The 13,476-nt window shown below is 57.2% G+C and overlaps 1 protein-coding gene and 1 long non-coding RNA gene across 10 annotated transcripts in view; one reads left to right on the top strand and one right to left on the bottom strand.

Moving 5' to 3' along the window:
- Positions 1 to 2,190: 2,190 nt before the first annotated feature.
- Positions 2,191 to 13,476, bottom strand: part of CACNA2D2 (calcium voltage-gated channel auxiliary subunit alpha2delta 2) — a 140,115-nt gene continuing 128,829 nt past the window's right edge. Inside the window, exons 23-39 of one of the 8 annotated variants that reach the window (XM_017534865.2) lie at positions 12,509 to 12,529; positions 9,661 to 9,721; positions 7,485 to 7,582; positions 7,168 to 7,258; positions 6,999 to 7,061; positions 6,778 to 6,881; positions 6,393 to 6,491; positions 6,212 to 6,300; positions 5,959 to 6,006; positions 5,632 to 5,703; positions 5,376 to 5,528; positions 5,175 to 5,227; positions 4,999 to 5,054; positions 4,733 to 4,859; positions 4,481 to 4,590; positions 4,302 to 4,384; positions 2,191 to 4,221 (exon numbers count right to left, since the gene is read on the bottom strand). In XM_017534865.2, coding sequence (XP_017390354.1) covers positions 4,081 to 4,221; positions 4,302 to 4,384; positions 4,481 to 4,590; positions 4,733 to 4,859; positions 4,999 to 5,054; positions 5,175 to 5,227; positions 5,376 to 5,528; positions 5,632 to 5,703; positions 5,959 to 6,006; positions 6,212 to 6,300; positions 6,393 to 6,491; positions 6,778 to 6,881; positions 6,999 to 7,061; positions 7,168 to 7,258; positions 7,485 to 7,582; positions 9,661 to 9,721; positions 12,509 to 12,529 — 1,469 coding nt within the window. In that variant the 3' untranslated portion in view covers positions 2,191 to 4,080. Of the gene's footprint in view, positions 4,222 to 4,301; positions 4,391 to 4,480; positions 4,591 to 4,732; positions 4,860 to 4,998; positions 5,055 to 5,174; positions 5,228 to 5,375; positions 5,529 to 5,631; positions 5,704 to 5,958; positions 6,010 to 6,211; positions 6,301 to 6,392; positions 6,492 to 6,777; positions 6,882 to 6,998; positions 7,062 to 7,167; positions 7,259 to 7,484; positions 7,583 to 9,660; positions 9,722 to 12,508; positions 12,530 to 13,476 lie in introns of all 8 variants that reach the window. The other 7 variants (XM_037740196.1, XM_037740166.1, XM_017534162.2 and 4 more) reach the window with 7 other exon arrangements.
- LOC108310185 lies at positions 4,121 to 7,544 on the top strand. Of its 2 annotated transcripts, XR_001827725.2 has the most exons (3): positions 4,121 to 4,213; positions 4,500 to 4,556; positions 7,152 to 7,544. It is a non-coding gene; the product is annotated as an uncharacterized LOC108310185 (long non-coding RNA). The 2 variants fall into 2 exon arrangements; XR_001827848.2 differs by lacking the exon at positions 4,500 to 4,556 and having other exon boundaries at positions 4,126 to 4,213.

The following is a 13,476-nucleotide window of genomic DNA, read 5'->3' as shown; positions in this document are numbered from 1 at the left end:
TGTTTTGAGACAGATTCTCACTCTGTTGCCCAGGCTGGAGTGTAGTGGCACAATCTTGGCTCATTGCAACCTCCGCCTCAGCCTTTCAAACAAATCTCCTGCCTCAGCCTCCCAAGTAGCTGGGATTACAGGCATGCACCACCATGCCCAGCTAATTTTTGTATTTTTAGTAGAGACAGGGTTTCAGCATGTTGATTGGGCTGGTCTTGAACTCCTGACCTCAGGCGATCCACCTGCCTCGGCCTCCCAAAGTGGTGGAATTACAGGCGTGAGACACCAAGCCTGGCAAAGTACTTTTACAAAGCACAGAATCCCTTCCTTTCAGCCACTGATCTCAGTGTGTGCCGGTGCGTGCATGGCCTACAGTTATAAAGGGTGTTGTTTTTCTTTTTCTGGGGTCTGGGTTCCCACTGGTTGCCACATCAGGGTAACGTTGCTAGTTTTAGCAAATCAAAATACAGGATGCTCAGTCAAATTTGAATTTCAGATAAACAATGAATAATCGAGTATAATCATGTCCTTTTTTTTTTTTAAGACAGTCTAGCTTTGTCCTAGGCTGGAGTGCAGTGGCACAATCATAGCTCACTGCTGCCTCAAACTCCTGGGCTCAAGGGATCCTCCAGCCTCAGCCTCCTGATTAGCTGGGACTACAGGCACACACTACTGTGCCCAGATAATTTTTCTTATTTTAACATGGGTGGGGGTGGGGTGGCCATCTTACCCAGGCTGGTCTCAAACTCATGAGCTCAAGCGATCCTCCTGCTTCAGCCTCCCAAAGTGCTGGGATTACAGGTGTTAGCCACTATGCCCAGCCCCAGTTTTTTAGTATAGGTATGACTTATTCATGATCTGAAATTCAAAATTGACTAGATGTTCTGTATTTTATCTGTCAACTCTATCCAAGATTGCAGGGGCTGTTGCAGGCCATGGGAGCTGTCTTGGGGGTTGTGGATTAGGCATTGTTCTGCAGCAGAGCCCTGCAGAGGAGTGAGAAAAAATCCCCATCTTGGCTCAGGCCCGGAAGCCCCTTCATCTATTTAGCATCCAAGCCCCCCCCACCCCTGGTGGCTACCTCCTCTCTAAAATCTTTGCTGATTTTTAGCTTTCTCATCTGGGGGAAGAAGCTTTCTCCTCCCTTAGTTTGCTCAGCTGTGGTATGGGGATACACTAGTATCCACCCCAGAGATTGTGGCAAGGACCCAGCCAGGTGAGTGCGGAGTGAGCAGTGTTGGGAGGAGACACAGTGCGCTGCGGTGGGAAGGCAGGGACACCTGTGCTCTGGTAGTTACAGGTTATATTTCTCTCCACATGAGAAGATTGAAAAGGTCACACTGACTACGTTGAAAATGAACTAGGGCCTAAGCTTGAGAGGATTCACAAAAAATGGAGTCGGCCTACAGCTCCAGTGTAAGCAGCTGTGGCCTCAGGCTCCTCTGGGCCAGGAAGGAGCCGTTGTTGCACTTGTGGTCAGGGCTTCTTGGGACAGCAGGACTGGGCCCTCCAGCACCCGGTAGGGACGCTGGTCAGGTGTTGACTCATAGCTCCAGGCAGAGGACCTGTCTGTCAGGCCCTGGTGGTCTGATCAGACTGCCAGATTCACCTTCGCACTAAACCAGCATCTCTGATCGGTCTTCTTTCCTCCAGGGTCCTGGCTTTCAGGCTCTGGGAGGGTGTTTGTTTTGCTTGTTTTTATTTATTTTTGAGATGGAGTCTCGCTCTGTTGCCCAGGCTGGAGTGCAGTGATGTGATCTTGGCTCATTGCAACCTCTGCCTCAGCCTCCAAAATAGCTGGGATTACAGGTGCCGCCACCATGCCTGGCTAATTTTTAAAAATTTTTAGTAGAGATGGGGTTTCACCATGTTGGCCAGGCTGGTCTCAAACTCCTGACCTCAAGTGATCCGCCTGCCTCAGCCTAGGTGCTGGGATTACAGGTGTGAGCCACTGTGCCCAGCCTGTTTTGCTTGTTTTTAAAAGACAGCTTTTTGAGGAGATATGAGACAAATTATGTCAAGGACCTGGCAACTAACTGGTAGAAGCAAGGGTCATACCGAATCTATGGCTGCCAGAGGCCTGGGCTACCATGGTCTTCACCCCCCAGCAGAACAGTAAGTGGGACTCTGAGGTCTTGGCCAACTGTCTTCATACCTACCCAGTCCTCACCCCCAGGCAGATACAGTGGATGGGAACCATTTGAAGTGAAAATATGAACATTATTTAATAACTGATCTTCTGTAATAAACCATTTGAAAATATTTTACAAGGAATCACACACACGATATTTTACAAAGTTTCTTGACTTGTTTGTCGCTGTTGTTTTTCCGACTTGTCTGTACAAAATAGAACAACAAAAAAAGGGCAGAGAAAAGGAAATGGCCCCCAGCCCAAGATGAGGGGCAGCCAGGTCGGGTGGGTAATGAGAAGGATTAGACCCAGCTGGGGGTTGGACAGCTACCTGATGGGGATTGTTTTGTCTGTTTTTCTGTTTTTTAAACTTAAAATATATATTTATTTTTCTGTATATGTTTCTTTATTTTTATATTCTCCATTGAGCACCTGACTACACTACAGTTACACACACGCCCCTAAAGGACACAGCTGGCATCCAGGCCAGGTGCACATCATGGACACCCACCCTGGCACCAGCAACGGGCATGGACCATACACACACACTGAGAAAGCGACAAGCAATGTGACATTAATTAACGAAGCCATTAATTAATGCATCACCCTCCCCCCTCCTCCCAGTCCATCTGAGCCCCATCGCTACATCCCCTTGCCCTCAGTTCCCCACTGGCCCCCAGGCTGGGATGCCTTTGGGGGAAATGACTATAATGAATGGTGTGAAGAGCTGTGCCCAGGCCCCACCTCTGTGTGTGTGTGTGTGTGTGTGTGTGTGTGCGCGCGCGTGCGTTTAGCAGGGAGGGGCAGTTTGGCCTCCTAAGAGCAGGAAGTGTGTGTGTGGGAGGACAGGGAGTGGCACAGGCCTGAGTGTGTAAGGGCCAGACTGGGGGAAGGATGGCCCAGCCAGGAGAGACAAAGTCACCCCTGCTAAGGCAAAGGGTGATGTCTGGTGGGGGTTCCTCTGCCGACAGGTGCAGGCAGTGGTATATGGTCCCACTGGGGGCCTGACACTAGTGAGAAATGGTTACAATGAGCACCTGGAAAGGTGAGGGGCATTTGGAGGACACTGGTGGCTAAGGGTGGGACACAGGGTTCTTCACCCCCTGCCCCAGCATTTGGCACTGTTTGACATTCAGCTTTAGAGGTGGGAGGGCCAGCCAGGCTGCAGCTCAGGTTAGAGGCAGGTGTAAGCAGGAGATGGAATGTGCAGGTGCCAACCCTCCCACCAACCCCTCGCCCTCTGTAAGGCTTTGTAAGCCCCTACCCCCATCCAACCCATGGTGTGTGTGTTTGTGCGTGTGCCCAGTGGGGTATGTATGAGTCCAGTTTCTGTCCTCAAGGTTCCAGGTGTATATGGGGTAGTGTCTAAACTGGTACCACTGTGACTATCCTGACACCTGCTGGGCTTGGAGATGTGGCCGTAGGCCTGAGAGGGGCAGCAGCCCATGGGGACTGCCCCAGGGCCTCTCTCCTGCTAGGATTTAAGCTGGGAGGCACAGGCCTCAAACTGACCGTCTCACCTTCCTCCACTATTCTCATAGAAATCAGGTTTGGGCTTGGGTGGGGCAGAGAGGCCAGGTCAGGAGTCCAGCTGAGACAGGGTCCCCCCGCACATAGGAAGCCTCCTGGCAGGGCAGCAGCAGAGGCCTGGTTTTGGCACCAGTGCGTGTGGCCTCCCTGTCCCATCCCACTGGGGTGAGCCCAGCAGGGATGAAGGGCCTGGGGACACTTGAACAGTTCGGAAGTGCGACGTGGTTTAAGTGCCAAAGACCTGCCGGGTCCCGCTTTGGGAATCCCCATTCTAAGGCGCAGACCAGACTCTCAGGGCCTGGCCAGCTCAGGTCCTTCAGTGAGGGAGGGACGAGGCTCTAAGGCGGGGAGTGTGGAGCGGGACGGTGGGGAAGGGGAAGAGGCCGGGTGGGGTAGGTTGGGAGTGGAGGGGGGGTGGAGCGGGGCGCTCAGAGGCGGCGAGAGGCGTGGACTTGGACTTGAGGCTGCGGCCGGGGCGGCAGGCCCAGGAGAAGCAGCAGCTGCAGGGAGACCAGGACGCCCAGCGACGGCGGGAAGGAGGCCCCACGGCCACAGTCTGAGGTATCTTCCTGCGGGGAGAGACAAGGAGCTGGTCGGCCTGGGCGGGCGCAAGGCCTCGGGATTTCAGGTCCGCCACCCCCCTCCTCACCGTCGCGTTGTAGTCGAAGCAGATGTGAGGGCCTCTCCGGTATCGCGGTCTCTGCACCAGCTCACACTGCTCGGGGCCGTCCGCTGGGCATGGGTGGGGAGTCAAGGAGGCGGCGGCAAGGAGGGGAGCGCGCGGGGCAGGAGGGGGCGCGGGCGGCGGGGAGGGCGGGGGCAGGATACAGTGTGTCTCCTTCTGCAGCAGCCGGCCAGCCTCACACTGGCTGCACAGCGGCTTCTCGGCCACCACGAAGAGAAGGTTGGTGTTGGTCAGTCTCTGCGCGTGGAACAGCCTGCACGCAGCGCGGAAAGGCGGGGCGTTGAGCTCGTCCCGGCCCCGGCCGCCCGGAGGCCCCGCCCCTTCCGTTCTCCCGAGCGTCTCGCCCCGCCCATATTCCCCGCCCTCGGCCTCTGGTCCCGCCCCACTCCCAGCACCTGGAGCAGTTTCCACAGTCGATGATGGCGTTGTAGGAGGCGTTTACCGAGCCGAAGTAGTATTGGGTCTGTTTCATGACGCAGCTGCTCTCGCGCGTCTCGGGGCTCCCCTCGGCCTCCGCGGCGTCTGCGAGGGCCCAGAGCGCCTCAGCTCCGCCCACAGACCCTGGCGAGGTCTCCGGCCTCGGCCTCGCTCAGCCATAGGTCCCGCCCTCCCCAAGGAGTCGTCTTCGCTCGTGAGGAGGCGCCTCCAAAGCCCTACCTACCTGCTTGGAACCAGCTGTGGTAGATGAGGCCGTACAGAAGCTGCTGGAACAGGGACCTGCAGGGCAGGGGAGCCGAGTGCAGGTGGTTAGCAGAGGACGATGCCATGCCCTGTTTCTCTTCTGAGCCCTCCCGGCCAGGGAGCACCTTCTCTACCCACCTCCCGCTCAGGACTCACCAGGTGGCAGCAGAGGTCCACCAGGCCAGGTTAAGGAAGTCTGCAATGGTGGGCTGTAGTAGAGAGAGGGGCGTGAACTGCCACTGCTGCCCCTCGCCCTAGGTCACCCCCAGCTCTATCAAATGTCAGAGGTAGGGGGTCATCTGTGGGCAGGTATCCCAGTCCCCCCCATCTCCAGGCCAGGCATCTCTGGGGACTCACCACAAAGACGCCCCGGGGTGCAGCACCCAGGTTGCCAGGGGGCTGAGGGGCACAGGCTGCCTGATAGTCATAGGATTCCTTGCGGGTGTAGAAGGAGTTATTGTAGAGAGCCAGCATCAGGTTGGCATCCACCTCACTGAAGAACCTGCCCACCTGGGGATGCCAGGAGAAAGCCACAGTCACAGGGCTGGCAGTGCTACGCCCCCAGAAAGCTCAAATCCCTACCCTCTTCTTTCACGTTGTTCCTGATCCTCACCTGGTCCCACTGATGGTTCTGGTTTGACAGCACCAGGAATCCTCCATCGTCAATGAGGACACAGAGTAGGTCCTAAGAGGTAGGGAATGGGGAGGAAAATGGAGAGGGTCTGGGCCTCAGACCTTCCACCTCAGGCAGTCTAGTGGTTCACAGTTGGGGGGCATCACTCCCCCAGTCCTGGGAAGGCTGTGAAGTCAGGGTGGGGATGTTGAGACCCACAGGATGAGGATGTTGAGACCCACAGGATGTGCTAGGAGTTGCAGCTGGGACTAGGAAGTGGGGAAGTGGGGTAAGCTAGAGTCCAGGGTAGGTTCAGGGCGCACACACCTCATTGTTAACCTCGCAGTCCATCTCACAGTGGCTGCTGGGGCCGCACTGCTGGGCAGAGAGTGAGGACCGTAAGCCACCTACCAGTTTTCCTCCCTCCCATCACCTTTCATACATCTGGGTACCCAGGCCATCTGCAGCTACCCCTGCCTCTGCGTAGGTGTTGGAGCCACTGAGTGGAGGGTTGGTAGGGGTTCCAGCGGACTCCAGAAAGGGCACTGCTGGGTTATTGCCCCCTCCCCTGCCCAAATACCTTCTGAGGCTGGTCTTGGTGGGTACGGTTGCTGGCTAGCACCTTGAACTTCTCAGCCCAAGCCTCTAGGTCCAGCTTGACGCCTACCACTTTGGGGGAGAGCAAGGGACCATCAGTGCTACCTGCTCAGGCAGTACCCTGTCCATTGCCTCTTTCCCCCGCCTCCATCCCAAGCATTCACCTGCTGGCCTCAGTGTGCGCCTGCCTAGGCTGAGCTCCACAGCTGTGCTGACGAGGATGCCCACGGTGTCATTCTCCAGTTCTAGCGGCCTTAACAGGGCTGGGGGTTGGGTGGGGAAGTCAGGAGTGGCGTCTGGCCTCCACACTGACCACTCTATGCTGGGTCCTACAAGCCCAAGAGCCCAACCCAGGGATGACTCCAGCCCAAGCACCCAGCACTCGGGATAGTGTTTGGCACAGTCTATCCCTCTCTTCATGTCTGCCCTGGCCTCAGCCAGCCTTGCATTAGGGAGGGGCCTCAGAGAGCAGAGCCCAGTTCTGGCTGAACAGATAGGGAAGCTGAGGCTCCCTGCGTGCTGCTGGGCACACTTGGGGGGGATACTCACTATCCTGGTGTGGGGGCTTGAAGACATAACCGTGGTTATCCAGGCTGCGGCGGTAGAAGCTGGCATTGAAGGGCTCAGGGTTCTCTGTCCAGTCCTCAGCTGCCCTGGGCACCCAAGAGAGGAAGATTGGTGGGGAAGGGGTGGCTGTCAGTGACATTGGGAAGAACAGATGCAGGTTCCCTGGCAGGGAAAGGGTTTGGGTAGTGGGGTAGGTCACTCACTTGTTGGGGAAGACTCGGGTGATGCCGCCATCTGTGGCAGCGAACACGGCCAGTAGGCTGTACCTGGGGGTGGTCGGGGGTGGGGTCACAGGCCTGCCTTGTGCTGGGCAGGGCCAGGGCCTCTGGGCCCATCCCAGCCTCCTGCCCCCACAGGCTGGGTGATGCCTACGTGTTGAGATCCTGGTCCCTCCACACACGCTCTACTAGCTGCTGCGTGATGCCGGTGTCCAAGATCAGGTTGTGCAGAAGGAAGTTGTTGCCTGGAACAGGAGGGTAGGGCTGCAGGGGGCGTCTTCCTGTAGCTCCCTGTCTACCCTCACCCCTACCCTCAAGGCTCCACCAGGAGTCTCCCCCATGACCTGGCCCGGGCCCAGCCTTTGGCTTGGGCCTGCTTATTTCCACACCTGCCCGGTCTCTGGGTTCCTTTGGGCTGACCCCATGCTGCCTGGGCACTGCCCACATCCAGCTGCCCTGTCAGGCACTCACACTGCTTGGAGTCTGGAGTCACTTTCTCCATGAGCTCAATAAAGTTTTTCAGGAACTCGGTGTTGTTGTCTGAGGTGTTCAGGTCCTTGCAGTACTCTCTAGGGGTGGGGAGGGGCAAGAAGAGTGGCCTTGGGGGGCTGGACAGGGCAGTGGGGTCAAGGCTTCCCAACAGGCCCACCTGTCCATTCACTGAGAAGCCCAGGCCTCAGGGAGGGGCACGTGGGTTCTTCCTGGCTGCAGCTGCTACATGCCTGGCAGGCTGCTGGGGTCTGTCGGGACAGAGCTGACACAAGAATGAGGGCCTACTTCCTCCATGCTGGCAGCTTCTTTCTCCTGGGCATGGCTCTGCAGAGCCTCCTGTTTTTCCGGTGTAGCTGGACCCAGATAGTGCACCTGGGAGGCCCCAGGAAGTGCCTGGCAGCCGGCTCTTCCACCTGTATGTCCTAGAGTGTTCCCGTGGGCACCAGGTGGGACCCAAGTACAAGCACTGGCTTTTGTCAGCCTGAGTCTTAAGACCCCACCCTGCCTTTTTCTGACTGTGTGCCTTTAGGTGACTCACTCATGCTCTCTGATACTTGCTTTTTTTGTCATACCACAGAGGGTGTCAGGAAGTCAGTGGGAACATGTGGGTCCTCAGACTGGCTGTTCCCTCTGCCTGGAACGTTCCTCCCCTCAAGGCCCCTGGGTTCAGGCTCTGGGTCCAGAGAACATGGGGCTGTGGGGCATGAGGGGGTCTGTTTGGGGCTTGCTTCCTAGGAAGTCTTGGGAGCAATCACTCTACCCTGATAGGTAGAGCTATGTGTCTTGCCCTACCCGTCATTCATACCTCTGCCACCAGGGACTGCATCATTGTCCCATATGGCACTAACTGCGGTTTTTGAAAATGTGCCACTTCCCCAGGCTGTGGTAGGGCTCATGGCTTGGTAAGGGCACTGGAACTGGGTCTCAGACCCCACTCACTCCTTTGTGCAGTGTATAGCCTGCACCTCTGTGCCTAGAGGCCACATCAGAGACACCCAGGGCGACACCCACATGACTGTGCTTGAGATACACCAATTCACCTGCAGTCTCTCCTATACACACAGTATGCACATTCACATTTGTGGGGTGCTTCATTCACTCACCGACCACATATTATTGAGCTCTCTCAAGCCACAGATACAGAGGTGACAAAAACGAATAGGGTCCCTGCCCTCAAGAGAGCTTCCTTGGGGTCATGTGGGCCACATGGGCCTTTTCACACCTTCCCACATTCACTAAGGCACAGAGCCCCACATTTATGCTCGGACTCTTAGATATGTGGAAGGTGACTCACAAATACAAACACACATCTACAGAGAGAGTCACAGAGAAACTGGGTGCATGCACATACGTGCACACACATGAAGGTTAGGCATGTCCAGAGCCCCCGTGTGCTGCCTTCCAGTGCCCATGGGTCTCTGTCAGCTGCATCCACCCACCTGCCCTTATCCCAAGCCTGGATCACGGAAGGGCTTCAGCACCCAGGGCACCTGGCCTCCCCAGACGTGGGCCAAAGGCAAGGGTGTGTGCAAGAGGACATGTGTGTGCACACTGAATGTGCACTCTGGGATGGTCCAGGCCTGGGCCTGCTCTGGGCCCCGACTCCTCAACTGCTGGAGCAGCTCCTCAAAGCCCCTGCCCTCCTCCCCCAACCCCCCAAGTGAAGCACCACGCCTAGACCCGGCACTGCCTGCTGACAGGGGCTCTGGCTGGCTCGGCCCCCAGACCCACACAAACACTGACTGACACAGGACAACAATGGGGTGCGGGGTTGGAGGATGGGCAGGACACCACAAACCAGAGCAGCAGCTGCCCGGCGAGGGGCAGGGAGGGGGCATGCCTCGGATAGCCAGCCCAGGGCAGAAAGAGCTCCTGCCTGGTTGCCTGGGAAGGCAGGGAAAGTCAGCAGATGAGTCTGGAGCCCTCCTGCCCCGGCCTGGTGGGAGTTAGGGACGTGAGGCCACTGGCCACTGCCGCCTAGTGTGATACATGGCCTGGGTATGCACACAGCCGCGCATACCGGGCGATGTAGGGGGGCTGGGGGATGACACTGCACAGGACATAGACACACAGAGCTCCAGGCAGCAGTGCAGGAGGTGGGGCCAGGGCGGTCAGGGTGGGGGAGGACACCTCAGCAAGGCCACACGCAAGCTACCTGGGAGCAATGAAAACATGTCCTTCAGACTCAAAGCTGCTGGGGAGCAGGAACTCAAAATCTGCAACAGAAACGGGGGGTTATCCGGCGGGGGCTGGGGAGGCGGGAGGCCAGGGGGCTCAGAGCTGACGGGGCTAGAAGGACAGGGGAGAGGGGAGCTGGAGGGAGGGGGAGACACCAGCAAAGAGGAAACCCGCCACTTCCACGTTCAGGAGCCAGAGAGAAGGGACGGGTGGGGAGGGTGGAGGGCCTGTGGAGACTACAGCATCGCAGGAGGAGGGCAGTTATAGCCAATATGTTGCCCGGGCCTGGTCCTCTGTTGGCAGTGAGTCCCTTGGCGTGGCTGTATATGCTTCCATACGGCTGTATAGCACATATACACAGACACACACACACACATATATATACACACACTGCTATATATATGCATGGTCTGGGGGAGGCGCCAGTCTCGCTCTTATCACATCCATAATGGAAAAAACCGCATGCTGAGCTTCCTTCGCCTCCGAAGAGACTTTTAGGAAGGGAATTGGCTTTTGGCTGCGGATTTTTATCTCTCTTTCTTTGCCACAGCTGTTTGCATTTTGGTAGGTCGTGCTTTTGTTCTGTGTCAGGCATCAACATGGCCAAACCGAGGGGGTTTCTCATGGGCACAAACAGTCCAACCAGAGACGGGTGGGGGCAGCTGAGGGTACACTGCAGTGCATTGTGGGGGTCTGCTGGTCCTCCCTAGGACCGGAGGTGAAGGGAGACCCTCAAAGTGCCTGGGACTGTTCCCACAGTGTGGGAAGAAAGTCTGGGAAGCTGGGAGGAGGACAGGGGTGCTGCTGGAATCTACATACCTGCTTCCCATGGCTGGGGGCGGGGAGACAGGCTGGGTCTCTACCCTTCCTTTTTTTTCTTTTCTTTTTTTTTAAAGATGGGTTTTCACCATGATGGCCAGGCTGGTCTTGAACTCCTGACCTCAGGTGATCCACCCACCTCAGCCTCCCAAAGTGCTACGATTACAGGCGTGAGCCACCACGCCTGGCGGGTCTCTACCCTTCCTAAGACCTGTCTGGGCTCTGAGCAGCCATGGAGGGATGCTAGGGGCTCCAGGGGGGCATAGGGCTACTGTTGAGGCATACCCAATTGGGTGTGTGTCCTGGCTTATGAGCTATACATGTGTATGTGAGCAAGCATGCATGTGTGAGTGTGTGTGTGCGCACCTGTGTATCTCTGTATGGGTTTGAGAGTGAATCTGAGGATGTAGCCACTGGGGCTCCTCTGCGGCCTCTCCTTCCCCAGCTGGACTGGCCACCTTGCTGGTCTGCACCTGGGAGGGGTCCCTCTGCTCTTGGCCTGTCTCACTCTGGGTGGCCCACCTTCTTAGGCTGTCTCCACTCAGATTCTGAGCTCTCTTTTGCCCCCAGGGCTTTATTTGTACAGAAGAGGGATTGTCCCTGTTCTCAAACACTCCCACAATGCACTGCAAGATTCTGGGGAGGGGCACTTGGGGTGCTTGGAGGCCTGAGCAGTACTGGTTGGACTGTTCCTTTCTGATAGGACTGTGAGGCAGGGTTTGGACACAAGCCGATGGGGAAGGGGTTGGGGGGAAGAGGAGGAGGAGGAGGAAAAAGAAGGAGGGAGAAGGAGCAGGGAAGGAGACTGTGCTATGTTGTCATTGTTACCAGGGCCCTGTATTTCTGGGGTCACTGGGTGGGATGCTGGGGGGTGGGGAGTAAAAGACAACTCAAGCCAGTGGGAGTAGGGCACATCCCCCACCCCCGAGCAGGCCATCAGAGGGTGGCTCTGTCCTCTTTATCCCCTTTGCTGGACTAGGCTGGACAGGGTGCCCTGGGGTTCTTGGGCACCCCTGCTTCCAGGTCATGGGGACATCCCCTTGTGGCTCTCTATACACCATGTGCCCAGGGGTTCCTTGGGAGAGGCAGCTCTTGATACCTTTGTAATGTTGTCCTCTTTCAGTCCCCTTACTCTCTGCGAGGGCCTGGGGGTTCACTACCCACCCTTCCATAAGTCTCCTTGGCTTAGACACCCCACATGCCAGAACCTTTGTTTCATACCCAGCCTGATTTCCTCCAAGTGCCTTTGCTGGCCCTTGGGGTCTAGACAGATCGCATTCCATCCCTGTCCAGGCCCCTGGTCCCCAAATCTGGCTTTATTTCCCCAGGGCACCTTTTCCATACTGCTGAGCCATTCCAGGGCAAGGCTGGCCCAGGGGCCTCAGCCAAGCCTCTGTGGGACTCGGGGCGTCAGCTCCTGTGTCAGTACTCACGAGGCGAGGGTTGGCCCTGCTCTTCAGTGGCCTGGGGGCCTGCCCTATGCTGCCTTTTGGCCCCAGCATCTGGCCTGAGGCTTCCGAGCCTTCAGCCTCCCTTCTTGGAGGGCTGCCAGCTTCTGGTGCTACCGCTAGAGATCAGAGGAGGGAGAGCTACCTCAGAGGAAGCTTTGTGGACTGGCCCCTTCCCCCAGCTTCACCTGAGCCTGCTGGGTGGGAGGTGGCGGAGAAGCGTCCAGGCTGTCCCTACTGTTGAGTTGTCTTGGAGGGACAGAGAAGGTGGGGGAGGCAGGGGCCTTCCCAGAGAGAGTGAGGGGTCCAAGGAAAGGGTGTGGGCCCTGAGAACACACTGGAGAACACCCTGCAGGCAGGGCCAGGGGCACGGGCCACTGGCTCTCATAGAGGCTTAGGAATCAGAGGAAAGGCAAGAACTAGAGGAGCCAAGGGGATGCTGGGAGGGACCCTGGAGAGCAGGGGTTTGGCTGGTCCTGGGCAGGGAGGGGGGCAAGCAGGGGTGTGAGGGCGGGAGGGGTGGGGAGAGGAGGGTGCACTGGTTCTGAATATACTTGCCCTTCAGTTTGCTGATTGGCACTGGGACAGTCCACCAAGAGAGAAAGCGAGGAAAACAAAAACAACACAAACACAAAAACAAACGAAAAGGGGGAGGGGAAGGGGAGGGGCACAAACAATATTTTATTCAATGGCTGTTTGAATGAAAATATTGTGTCTCATCATCATACCAAAAGGAAACTTCTTGCAAAAAACGACATGAAAGAGAAAGAGAGAGCGAGAAAACTCAAAGGAGAGGAGCCCCAGTCGGCCAGGCAGGTGGGGGGCGCCCGGTGGGGCTGGAGCCCCGGCTTCCCTCCCAGTGACCTCGGGCACGGTGGGCAGGCAGGGCCACAGGCTCTAGAGACTCTCTCGGGAGAGGCCCAGGATGAGCAGGGCATGCAGGGGTGAGCCACAGGCAGAGGGGTGGGAGAGGCAGGTGGGGAAGGGGGGGCCAGGGAGAAAGTGGGGAGGAGGAAGAGGAAGACAAGGAGAGAGGAAAGAAGGTCAGGAGGGAGACAGAGGGCAGATTGGAGGGAGTTCGGGGAGTGGGACTGAGGGAGAGGGGAGGGTGGGTGCTGGGGTGGAGAGAGCAGGAGGGAGGGAGAATGGGAAAGATAAATGGAGGAGGTGAGCAGGAGAGAGAGGGAGATAGAGGAGAGTCAGGGAGAAAAGAAGGAGGGAGAGAGGGAGGAAGAGAGGAGGGTGGGCAAGGACAGAGTATAAGGGAGGGAGGTTGGATGCAGGGAGAAGTAGGAGGTGAGGGGAGGAGGATGAGAGGGTAAGTGGGAACTGGGTGAGGATGGAGGAGGAGAGAACAGAGAGGAAGGGGCAGAGAGAGAGAGAGGGACCAAGGGAAGAGGACACCACAGGGAAAGAGAGCTGAACAGGAAGAGGGAGGAGAGAGGAGAGAGGAGGAGGAGGAGAGAGGAGAGAGGAGGAGGAGGAGAGGGAGGAAGGGGGCAGGAGGAGGAGGACAGGAGGAGGAG

The sequence above is a fragment of the Cebus imitator genome, unplaced genomic scaffold (genome assembly GCF_001604975.1).
Source record: "Cebus imitator isolate Cc_AM_T3 unplaced genomic scaffold, Cebus_imitator-1.0 Scaffold0, whole genome shotgun sequence".
Classification (NCBI taxonomy): domain Eukaryota; kingdom Metazoa; phylum Chordata; class Mammalia; order Primates; family Cebidae; genus Cebus; species Cebus imitator.
This window is presented reverse-complemented; position numbering and strand designations above follow the sequence as displayed.